Source organism: Clupea harengus, chromosome 15 (assembly GCF_900700415.2).
Source record: "Clupea harengus chromosome 15, Ch_v2.0.2, whole genome shotgun sequence".
In the NCBI taxonomy this organism is placed as follows: domain Eukaryota; kingdom Metazoa; phylum Chordata; class Actinopteri; order Clupeiformes; family Clupeidae; genus Clupea; species Clupea harengus.
The window spans coordinates 25341603-25353821 of record NC_045166.1 but is presented as its reverse complement, the minus strand read 5'-3'; the positions used below and the strand labels follow the sequence as shown (position 1 = coordinate 25353821).

Genomic DNA, 12219 nt, shown 5'->3' with positions numbered 1-12219 from the left:
TATATAACAAGAGTAGGCAATCATCCTGTGTGTGTGTATAAAACAGGCAGTCAGTAGTTATCCCTGGCTCAGGAAGACTGTTAATGTAATATAGACATGATCAGCTGATCAGCACACATCCCATTCTAATCTACATGGAACACAAGAAAACAAAGAACACAGTAAGATGGGGCCTGACATGCCTGCAGAGACACCTTAAAATGGTAAACTGTGTTGTCTGGGTCCATCTCAGCAGTATTGCGTGCCATCACACAATACACTGAAAGATCCTAGGTAAAACATTTAAGGGTTCATCATGAGACCTTAATGGGTTCTCCTCAGAACCAGCAGGACAGCCCTTAAAGGCTCATAACAGCATTCTTTTCCCGCAAAGAGTTTGCGTACTTAGCTGCCTGTTAGCCTGTGCGGATTACCTGGTTGGATTGCATTGGACTGGTTGGATGTGTTTTTTAGGTGGTGGCCCCTCCTCCGCTGCCTTTGGACCCCCGGGGCCCAGCCCTTCTCTTCTGGCTTCCCTGCAGTCTCTGGGGGAACACAGTGATCACACACTGCTGCCCCAGTCTCTTCATCAGGTGAGTGCTGCTCCCCTTCTCTCTCTCTCTCTCTCTCTCTCTCTCTCTCTCTCTCACACTAACAATGGGTCGAACAGAATGGCATTTTCTGAGTACTTTGGTTTTCTAAGCTGTTTAGCTCAGGAGGTATGTACACAGTGTTTGTTTGTGCACAGTGCAATGTTTATTTTGAAATGTTTCCAATAATATTGATGTCCTACCTAGAGTTTTTCACCTGGCGAACAGGTTTTGAAAAGAAAGATTAAGCCTCGCCGAGTTCATGCGTGCCTGTTCTCCGTATCAGGAAAACAAACAGACACACATGGTGTGACACAGACTGTGTTGATGTTTACTACTTCTATTTAAAATGGGTCCCCCTAGTCCTACCCATGGCATGTTTGAGTTTTGGTGCCACATTGTTTTGCATGTTGTGGTATTTATATGGTTTTGTATTTTGTTTATGTTCATGTTCATACGTTTCTTCTTTTGATTTTACTGTGGGCTGTGAATATATTTTCATTCCATTCCAAAGAAAACTGCAGGGACCAAAGTTGTGGTTTTTGGGGAATCTGGCATTGTTTTTCACACTCCATGTGCTTGTCACCATCAGTTAGGATCATGACTATGCTTCATTTTTCAACAACTCTAAAAACTCTCTCTCTCTTTCACTTTTCTTCTCTGCTGCTCTGTTTTTGTTTAATTCCGCACATTGGAAGTTCTGGTATTAATTTAGCCTTCCTACCATCTTTGGAAGTTTTGAAGCGTAGGGCTTCGGTATCAGGGTTCCTGAGAAAACAGGGATAAATCATCTCCAGTCATTATTAGAATTTAGCAATGCCTTACTTTTGTCAAATATTTTAAGCCTAGCAGTAGAAAAAAACGTACCAACCTGTCTCTGTTTCAAATAAACACTATTGTCATTGAACCGCTTTCAGATCAATACACTCAATGTACCTGAACAAACAAATTAAACCTGAACTCACTAAATGGATTCAGTGATGACCTCTGCGATTGCCAGCCCAATAGAGACACTGAAAGGCAAACACACAGTCATCATCATGCTGAGCTCGTCGATGACCTGAGCCTCGGGGCACATCATTCAGACTAAACTCAATTCTGTGATGTGGAAAAATACTCTCCAGCATGATGGGTCTTAGGATGCAGCAATGCAGTGTGCATACCCTCTCCCTTCTCCCCTGATGCCATCTCACGTGCCCCGGTTATCTCCCTGCCCTGTCCAGAAGATTGATGGCTTGTATTGCTTAGATGGTACTATATTGCACAGAGAATGTAAAGGTCAAAAGTTCACACAGTTTGGTAAAGGGAGTTTTTCGTGTTGTTATTTGAACAGAGGTTCAGAAGAGTTAGGTGCAGTATTATTGTTAGCAGGACTTGTAATCCCTGGGAATTATATAATAAGGACCTTTGTGTTGTGAGCTCAGTGCTGGTTGGGTTATGCTGAATGTGTAATTCACTGCTAGTTATTATCCGGATATATAATATAGCCTTATCTGCAGTGAGGTCTGTCATGGAGAGGGAATTATTTAGAAAGATCAGAGCACAACATCAGGCATGGCCAAGTGGACCAATGGGCAATGAGCTTACTGTGGACCAATGGGCAATGAGCTCACTGTGTGACCCTTCCCCAGCTATAGGTTAACTCCAAACCTGTTTCTGCATGTTTGGTCTAGTAGTCACATGCAGATTTCAGACACTGACAGGCATGCATTGTGTTTATTAGTGATTGTAAACATGGGATGGTGCCTCTAAAACTTGCTCTTTAGCCAACAGAAATGGTATTTCAGATATCTATGGGGCCTTCTTTGCTCAACAGAAATTGAAAGAAGTTTAATTCTACAGGAAGTGAGGATTCTTATTCAAAACAGGCCAAATGTTCAGTGAATGGATTCCCTGAAACTAAGATGGCCATTGGAGTAAGAACCATAATGAAAGGAAGGACATTTTATCCGGGCTAAGTGATCCTGGTCCTATTATGCTTGACAATGTGAAAGTTTAACAGGTCCTGATGTTTATCTGGTTTCTCAAGGCTACAGTGAGCCAGTTCCCAGAATGGGAATTTCGAACGGATGTTTTACTGAACACTGTTTTACCTCCGTTACAGATAGCAGAAGCATATTTCCTGGAGGAAGACTGTATCCTTTTTTTTCCTGTTTGGAATCATTACACTTCCCAAGGGTCCAAAAAACACAAGGTTGCCTTGCTTATCATCAGAGAGATGCTGTTTTGTACTGTCTCCCATCCAGTCTGATAGCCATCTAACAAATACAGGGGGTTTGGACAGATGCCACTGGTGATGTCCATTATCCTGTGCTAGAGCTTAACAGGAAGTACTCAGAGGGGACCTGAGGGAAGTGAAGGGAAGTGGACATAGAGACCATCATGATGCTTGCTGTATGTCAGTAAATTACTTAATATGCTTTCTTTAAAAAGTCAAAAGAAAAGGGCCAAAACAATAGATAAGTGACAAGATCTGTTATGACTTAAAAACATACTGGCACAGTATATGTGTGATAAGCCAGACAGTGTTATGGAACAAAACTCTACAATGAAAACCTAATCTCCCAGGGTAACTCCTGTTTAGGTTGTGTCCTTTTTTGTTTTAATGGCCCTCAGATTGAGCCAAGTGTACAAAGAAGCTCCATATTAGCCTACGGATAAGAGCAGAATAATAATTTTGCACAAACAGCAGAAGTCTCTGTTCCTAAATCAGCTGATCTCTCAGAGACATCTGTCAGGCAAGCCTTTGTTTTGGGCGCTAGTTTTTTATCTTGATCGCTTGTGCCGAAACGTGGGTGGGTTCGATCTGTCAGCTCCTCGCGTTTCCTCTGGACTTCGCCACCTCTTCTGGGCTGTTAGTGTGCCAGACCCAGTCACCTGTTTTGGCAGTTGCCATGCCAACCCGGCCCAGGCCTGTGGAAAGTAGGAAGCAGAGACGGAGGAGGGAGTGTCGGTTTCCACTCTGTGGGTTTGCTGGTGTGGGGAGGAGGAGGGGAGGGATCACCATAACTGTCTGAGCATAGTTCTAATCAGGTGGAGTTCACCATCATGTTTTCTGAGGATAGTCAGTTATGAACGTTTGTAAGTTATGAATGTTTGTCAGTTAACAATGTTTGTTGTAAATAATTCACTTTTTAACTTTTTTAATTTGCTGTGGTTTGATCTGAACGAACATTTGCAATACATATTTTGATTGTACATCCAAGATGGGAAAAAAAAAGTCTTGACTCAATATCAAACCTTATTTTTTAAATGGCTTATGTTTTTAGAGCTTAGGAGTCATTTCTTGAGGTGCTGAGGCAGGGAATTTTAATCGGACAGATTAATCAGCAGAGACTGAAAAGCATTTCAACCAGTTATAGCTTCTATGTCATGTCACATGATGGTCAAAAGGGATTATGTTGTTACTGGCTTTAACCACTTCCCCTCATCAGACCGCTGGGCTGTCGACTTCCTCCAGCTAGAGAGACTGTACCACCAGAGGTTGCTGTCTAACCTGGCTGACCTGCAGGAACAATGGGGTACGAGCCCACCTCACACACAAACAGCACCTCTCTTGTGTGGTTTCTCTCTTAAGCCCCAACCTCCTTCCAAAACAATGTGTCTTCCCCATGTCTGTTATATATACATGAGATAGGTGGTCTAGGTGTTTTAGATGTGGGGTGGGCACCCCACATCTAAAACACCTAGACCACCTATCTCCTGTATTTTCCTCCAAGTCCAGATGTTTGGAAGGGTCACATTCAGGTAACAAACGCACCGGTGTGTTATGCACTTAGCATTCACTAAGCCAGTAAATTACATTTCTCTTCATTCAAGTAATTACTTCATGCATCAGAACATGAGAACACAGAACATGAGACAGCATTTGCCACACGTGAAAATGAAGGGACTGATCGATCGCTGCACCCTCTGAAGAGTTGCACCATTGTACAGATTAGGACACAAACTCCTGGCATGGAGTTGTAGCGTCTGGACCCGAAGATTTCACCTCAGCCAACTCCCCCCCGCCCGACCTGACATAAAGCCTCTGACATAAAGCCTCTGTCTCCCCTGTCTATTGAGTCATGAAGCTCTGCTTCCTCCTCTTCTGGCAGCGGCGATGGAATGTGTCTGTTCTCATGTCCCTGGCGCTTGCATAATACAACTGCCAGGGATTTGAGCTGGAGGAGGAACCTAATGTTTTTTTGGAAGTCTGTCAAGGGTGTCATTGTGCATGCGTGTGTGTGTGGGTGCCTGATTTATGTGTGTCACGGTTCATGTGTACACATGTCATAGTGTGTGTTTATGTGTGTGTGCGTGTGTGTATGTGTGTGCGTGTGTGCATATGTGTGTGTGTGTGTGTGCGTGTGTGTGTGTGTGTATGTGTGTGTACATGAGGTCATGTGTTCGTGTTCTGTTTGCATCTTGTTTTCATACCTATGTACAGCATCTGTGTGTGGCTCTTTAAGGCATAAATATGTTTGCAAATGCGCCTGCATAATTATGCATATCATGTATAGTTTGAGGTAAACCGACATGCTGAACCATACCTCTCTGTGCATGTGAGTAACGTGTGGGAGTTTACATTCATGACACTTCTCTGAAGTTTAAAGAAACGTGCCTCTCTCGCCCCGCTCGCTCCTCTGCAGAATCCCAGGGGATGGTGGGGGGAGAGGGGCCTCGGGCTGGTGCCTCACCGCTGGCTGACTGCTCCCATGAAGAGTCCAAGCGGATGGACTTACTCAGGCACATCTGCGGGACCCACCAACGGTGAGCTCGCCCACCGCTAACACTCAACCCTGGAGGCAGTAACACACTGAGCGCTGTGTGTGTGTGTGAGAGTGTGTGAGAGTGTGTGTGTGTGTGTTTGTGTGTGTGTGTGTGTAAGAGCGCTGTGTGTGTGTGTGTGTGTGTGTGTGTGTGTGTGAGAGAGAGTGTGTGTGTGTGTGTGTGTGTGTGTGTGTGTGAGAGAGTGTGTGTGTGAGAGTGTGTGTGTGTGTGTGTGTGTGTGTGTGTAAGAGCGCTGTGTGTGTGTGTGTGTGTGTGTGTGTGTGTGTGAGAGTGTGTGTGTGTGTGTGTGTGAGAGTGTGTGTGTGTGTGTGTGTGTGTGTGAGAGTGTGTGTGTGTGTGTGTGTGTAAGGGCGCTGTGTGTTTGTCAGTCATGTTTGTGAATCTTTAAGCCGTCATTTTCATTTGATCATTCATCAGCTGTTTCTGTATAAAGTAATGTGAAGAGTGAATATGTATATTTTGTTAGAATCTATAGTATTTGTGGGAACTGAACTGAACTGAACCCTCACTTAGTGTGATGGTATAACAGATATGGTCTTGTCTGTGATTCATTCTTTCCTGCACTAGGACAAAGTGTCAAAATCTCATGCCTTGCAAAATAGACAAGATCTGCACGTGATATATTTAACAATTTGGTCATTAAGCAGGTACTCGTCTCTAAATGACCTAAATTATTTTAGAGTATGTTTCAAAAAAACATGAGGCGGTACACTTGTACCTTTTGAAGGTGAAGCCACAACCTTGTGTTGCTAATCATGTGCTGTCAGTTTATGTATAAATGCATCGTCAAATGGCCACATCTGCACAAGGTCAGGCCAGGATCTATTGTAGTGTCAGCTTCTGAGTGAAGCCCAACAGGCCACGTCCGAGCCTCAGTGATGTAGATCAGGGTCACGTTCACGACCTTTGCCTCAGGCCGCACTACCAGATTCCTGGATCAGGTTCCATGCGGCTCAATCAATCATTGGCCAAAACGTAACCAGAGAGAGGTCATCACCGGTGCTGATGCTGATTTTCCTACACCAGAACACAAGCTGATTTCTGACGATGTAGATGTTTATCCTGTCCCAGAAAGTAACATGCATGTTATACAAGACCCTAAAGGAAGCACCTACATTCATTAAAGTCAGATGGGCCTCAGACATTTTCATGTTCATCAAGCAGAGATTAATCACACATACAGCACAGTGATGAAATGCGCTTGATTATTAAGTGCTTGAGCTCGAGGGGAAGATAGTTTGACATAAGTAGGTTGTGTTCTGCATTGCAAATGAAGAAGCCAGGTGTGTGTGTCTGCATCTCATAATCCGCCCTCTTTTGCAGGAGCGTGCCAAGGTTCTCCTTTGATCCCCCAACTGTTGCGTTGGTAACCGAGTACATTAAGTGCAAGGTTCTGCCACAGAATGAGCTGTTTGACCATGAAACAAGCAATGCCAAAGGAGCTCAGCAACTGTTGATGTGCAGGCTGTCGGTGCACTCTATTAAACCTTCTGCTCTGCTTCGCTGTTTAAAGTGATTGTGTGTATTTATTCATATGGAGGGGTGACATTCCCCCATGCCTTGGTCCATTAAGCTGACTTATTATACTGAAGCACACAGGCGTATGTAAATAAGAGCTAATACCTTCAGAGGCGTCTGCTTTGCTCCGTGTTGGGGCTTACATGTCCGGACTGGAATAGCTTCCTTAACTGCTGCATTCCAGAATTATTCTCAGCATTTCTCACGCTGCTCAGCAAGCTATTTATCATTCTCTTCAGTGAAAAGAGTCTTTTTCTTTTCACTAACTTTCTAGACAGGTTTGCTGATAGTTACGGAAGTGTATGTTGGTTATGCCACGCTTATGGAATGAGCCGCACATGACACTGCCATGACAGTCTGTCTGTTTATTACACTCTGGAAAACACCCCAAACCTTCCTTCTCTCTTTTTCTCACCTTTACTTTTATGCTCTTTGCTCTCTTTTTAATCTCGTATTTATTCCTCTCTCTCTCCCTGTCTTACAGACCTACTCTCTACCTGGAAAAGGTGAGTGACTGAATCATTTTGCTATTTCATCCCTATTCTTGTCATTGAAGCGCCTGTGCATTGCAGACATCTTCAGTTTCCCCCCTAGAACCTTAATTGTGATTGCATGCTGCACATCAAACATGCCACCTGTCTTTCTCTTCACCTCTGCAGAACATGGGGGACCGACCCCAGACAGAGGGCCTCCGGCCGTGTGAGGCTGGAGGTGTGCAGCAGCCTGTGTCCTCTGTTGAGAACATAAACATGAGAACGGTAGCGGGCGAATCCTTCCATCCGAAGAGGGAACAGGATGGGGAAGGAGAAGGGGAGGAGCAGGTAGAGGAGGAAGATGAGGACCTCTGGGAGGAGCAGGAGGACGAGGACGAGGAAGAGGAGGGTGTGGAGGAGCTGCAGGGGCAAGTTGGAGAGGCGAGGAGCACGGGACTGGAACCTGTGGATGACTTGGCAAAATTCATTCAGGTGGAGGAGGTACAGATATAATCCTAATCCCCGACATCCTTTCCCGAACCATCCTGTAAGCCTTTTAGGCAATATGACAAGAGTGAGAGTGGGATTGGAATAGGATTTCCTCACGGCTATGATTCCTTTGATTGAGGACTTACAGGAATGAATATGTTACAGTTAGTCTCTCTCAGCTGATGCATCCAATCAGAGATCTAATAATCAACCTCTTTTAACTGAATTATTAGATGACATAACAACACACAGCAAACCATTATACACCAATGGAACTAAGCTGTGGAGGAAGAGAGACAGTAGTTTGGTGTCTTGAGGTCACCGTAGGAATCAATCTTAAACGGGACAAAAAATGTCTGTTGTTCAGGCAGATGTCAATTTGTTGTCGTTTTCTGTCCCATTTTAGTTCTCATGGGGAAGAACTCAAACTCACATTCAAGTTCATTCAGAAAAGAACCCCAAGAGTAGATTCAGCATTGCCACAACGGCTTACCCTATTTCTCCAATTCTCCTTTTAAACATGCAGATTAATTCAGTAGTTCGTCATCTAGTAGTAGTAGTTGTATTACACTGAGAACCAGGACATGTGAGCACAGACCAATGACTCCTAAAGTATTACAGCGACATTATCACACGGATTTACACCTGATCCGTGTTAGAAGATACACCTCCGCCACTTAAGCTTTCTCTGCCTGTTATTCTCAAAGGCTCCTGTTTCCCACACGTTTCTGTTTGTCTCCAAGGACTCCCATAATTCTATTGTCCGCCCTATCTATGGGTGGTTTCTAGAGGCAGAAGGGAGTTGACCGCTTGGAGAAATCTCTGAGATTCTTTGGTCAGTGAAATGGCAGGGTAATTGCTTTACTGAGTCCAGGCCTTGGCCGCATTTGTTTTCAATTACGGGGGCCGCATCAGTCACGAGGGGGCTGTCCTTGTTCATTTTGTCTGCTTAGTGCAGGCTTGGTGATGTCATGGCCCAGAGTCGTCGTGGCAACCGGGCAGTCGTAATGTTTTGAGAGACTGTCGAGGGAGTGGCACACCCCTTGAAAGCCGTGAGGTGTGGTGGACCTCTTGCATAAAGTCTAGTGTGCCTCTGATTTGTATATGTCTGCTTCCCATAACTGCATGCACTCTAGAAGAGTATTGTCCTCAGACTTGTACATTTGGTAGATCACAAATCCTATAGGAGTTTCCTTTATGTGTAACTGTGTCATCATTTGTGCCGTCCCAGCTTTGGTAATGTGATACGGTTTTATACTGCATGATTATTGTTATCGACTAATCTGTGGGGTTAGCAAGGTGCTGCTGTAAGCTAAGGGCCTCAACCTTTTTAGCTGTGTTTATTATGGTATGGCAGGACAATGTTGATTGAGGCACCTGGACTCACAAAGAGTTATGCTTAGATAACTCTCTAGGATATCTCTCTGATTTTCAGTAAAAGAAATGTGTGTGTGTGTTTATTTGGTTAATTTACATTCAAACCTGGTCACCACTGTTGGTTCTGAAGACATGTTTGCCTGAAAGAGTTATGAGAAAAACCTTTTTGTCCACCAGAATCTTTGGGTGTATCGGTGTCACTATTGTTATGGCGAGCCAAGCAGCTCTCTGTCTAACTAACCCTCCCTGACAAACCCTCCATGCAGAACATGAGTTGTACAGTTGTACAATTGTGTGCAGCATGCTGACCCCATGTGGTCAGAATAAGTCATTACAATATGCCCATGTAGATCTGAGGAGGCACACAGAAGGAAGACCATGAGACCTTTCACACAATTAACTTTAACCTTTTAATAATTTATTTATTATTTATTCTTGTGGAGTTCACCTTCAATCTCTCTCTCGTATTCTTAGATGTGTTCAACCAATGGACTAGTTTCCATCCTCAAGAGGAGAGCTCCAGAAGAGGAAGCAGCCTCCCCCACAGAGAGCCCCAGCAGACGCACAGCCAAGCGTAAAGTCCGCTTCAGTGAGCCCAGTGAGGGTAAGATCCTGCCTCCATTCCAAATCATGTACACTGATTTGTTCTTTATTTCTCTTCATTAATGGAGTTGATATTGTCCATATTGTTGATATTGTACTATATTCATTCACATTGAGCCTTATACATTTACCCCATAGAGAAGGAGGTCTTGCTTGTTTCTTTGGGACAGTGTACGTGGAATAAACGTTAGCGATTTCTTCACTGTCTGGTAACCCATTTAGTGAACGACTATGGAAATTCTCAGCCGTAGAGTAGTTATTTTATTATGGTATGTTATTTAGTTATGTTATTTTGCAGCACTGTACACTGCAGCTGATTTGTGATAGTCTGTAGTTCTTTCAGGCCTAACATTGCATGTTGTGTATTGGCCAATAGCTGACTCTGTTAATACCATCGTTATGGTTACCTGTACACAGATGACGTCAGCGCGGATTCCTGTCTGATCCTCCTGCTCTTGTGCCTGATCACCGCGGTGATAAGCATCGGTGGGACAGCGGTCTACTGTCTCCTTGGCAACGCTAGCACGGCCGTGTGCACAGACTTCTCCCAGAACGTGGACGCGTACTGGGGTCCCGTGCGGGACAGCGTCGGGTGGCTGACGCACTGGCTGTTCCCCGTGTCCTAGCCCCCCTTCACCTCCAGACAGCCCTGTGGACTCTGGGAATGCAGTACTTCTTGCACTGTTGTTTAACAGCCATGGAGTGTGTTTTGAGCCATGAACTTCCTGTTCCACCACTTTAGGGATGGACTTTTAGGCCCACAACCTGGATTTGCTGTAATAGAAAAGGTTTGTAACTGGGATTGGTTTTCCCTCCTCAGGACAAGAACCCAGATTCTCAGCTCTCGAACTGCACCGCTAAAAAGCTGTGGTCAAGTCTTAGTGCACCTTTTGAAGGGTGTTTGGGGTGAGGTTCTTTACTGGGCTGCTGTGACTGGCTCGTCTCTGTTACTTACTGTATATTACTGATATTTCACACAGTGACAGACTTTCCCAATAGAAATAACCGACTCCTAGATGGACCCAGTTCTGGCTGCATCAGCTGCTGTGTGTGAACAAGACATGCAAGTTCAACACGGACATTCTGGACGTACTAGCTATCTAGAAAAAGGGTAATTTAAGAAAACTTTGCAATTAGTTTCTTACACAATAACTATTTGTAATGCACTCTTTTAATATGTTGGCACTCTGAGATTCTTTTGAATGAAGAGTGCATTACAAATAAAATAAATTATTATTATTATTATTAATGCTGTATAGGCCCACACAATGCATTGTTCAGATATTAACCTATGCTGAGTGTTACTAGTGATTGTTTGAGTCTTCTGGTTTTAGTCATTTATCAAAGTCTCACAAAGGGACCGAGATGATACAAAGGATATTACTGTTCATTTGTTCATAGGCCATAGGCAAACACCATTCGATGTTGTTAACACGTTTAGTCGCAGCTGCCATATCATATAAATCCCTGGGCACAAGATGTCACTGTCGCCCTTATATGTGTTTGGGGTGAGGTTCTTTACTGGGCTGCTGTGACTGGCTCGTCTCTGTTACTTACTGTATATTACTGATATTTCACACAGTGACAGACTTTCCCAATAGAAATAACCGACTCCTAGATGGACCCAGTTCTGGCTGCATCAGCTGCTGTGTGTGAACAAGACATGCAAGTTCAACACGGACATTCTGGACGTACTAGCTATCTAGAAAAAGGGTAATTTAAGAAAACTTTGCAATTAGTTTCTTACACAATAACTAGCATTCGCCATCAAACAACAAAACCCCACTGGAATCTCAAAGTTATGGAAATGTGATTTCTGTGGAGCCTTTTTCAGTATTGAAAAAAACTCAAAATTTTAAGAGATTTACATTAAAACATATCTTTGTCTTTACAGAGATATATTGTATTTACAGAATTGGGCAGATATTCAACTGAGAGGCTCTGAAACCCTTTTATGGAAATTGTTAGAGACTGCCGAGATAGGCAGTGTAAGGTGTATGAATGTTTCTGTTGCATCATCAGCAGTAACTTAAATGTCACTGAGTGTTTTTCTCCCATTATTTACTTGTAAATAGCGAATGTGCACTGAGACGAGACATGTAAATGATGTTGGATCATTTTGGTGGTTTCAATAAAAAAAATACATTCTAACACTCCTGCTCTCTAATGACTGTGGGCTGTTAATCTTAAGAAAACAAAAATAAACATTTTAGGCCTGTGTACAAATATATAGAATTTTAAAGAGAAATGCAGCAGATCTAGTTACTAGTGTTGTGCTACTACTAAGTTTTCTCTTAACTTCATCATTAAACACATCTGACCACCATGTGATTCCCAATGCCGATCTCCGCCCCACTTTAACCCTATCAGATGCAGAGAAGCTTGTCCACGCCTTTATCTCCTCAAGACTGGACTAT

General features: G+C 43.7%; 1 protein-coding gene across 1 annotated transcript; it reads left to right on the top strand.

Moving 5' to 3' along the window:
- Positions 1–458: 458 nt before the first annotated feature.
- On the top strand, positions 459–11953 carry cnstb (consortin, connexin sorting protein b). The gene is made up of 9 exons (XM_012820979.3): positions 459–572; positions 2674–2704; positions 4004–4090; positions 5201–5321; positions 7345–7366; positions 7520–7834; positions 9674–9803; positions 10220–10713; positions 11316–11953. Exons 4-8 carry the CDS (start codon positions 5212–5214, stop codon positions 10426–10428), a joined length of 786 nt encoding a protein of 261 aa, XP_012676433.2. The 5' UTR covers positions 459–572; positions 2674–2704; positions 4004–4090; positions 5201–5211; the 3' UTR covers positions 10429–10713; positions 11316–11953.
- Positions 11954–12219: the final 266 nt, after the last annotated feature.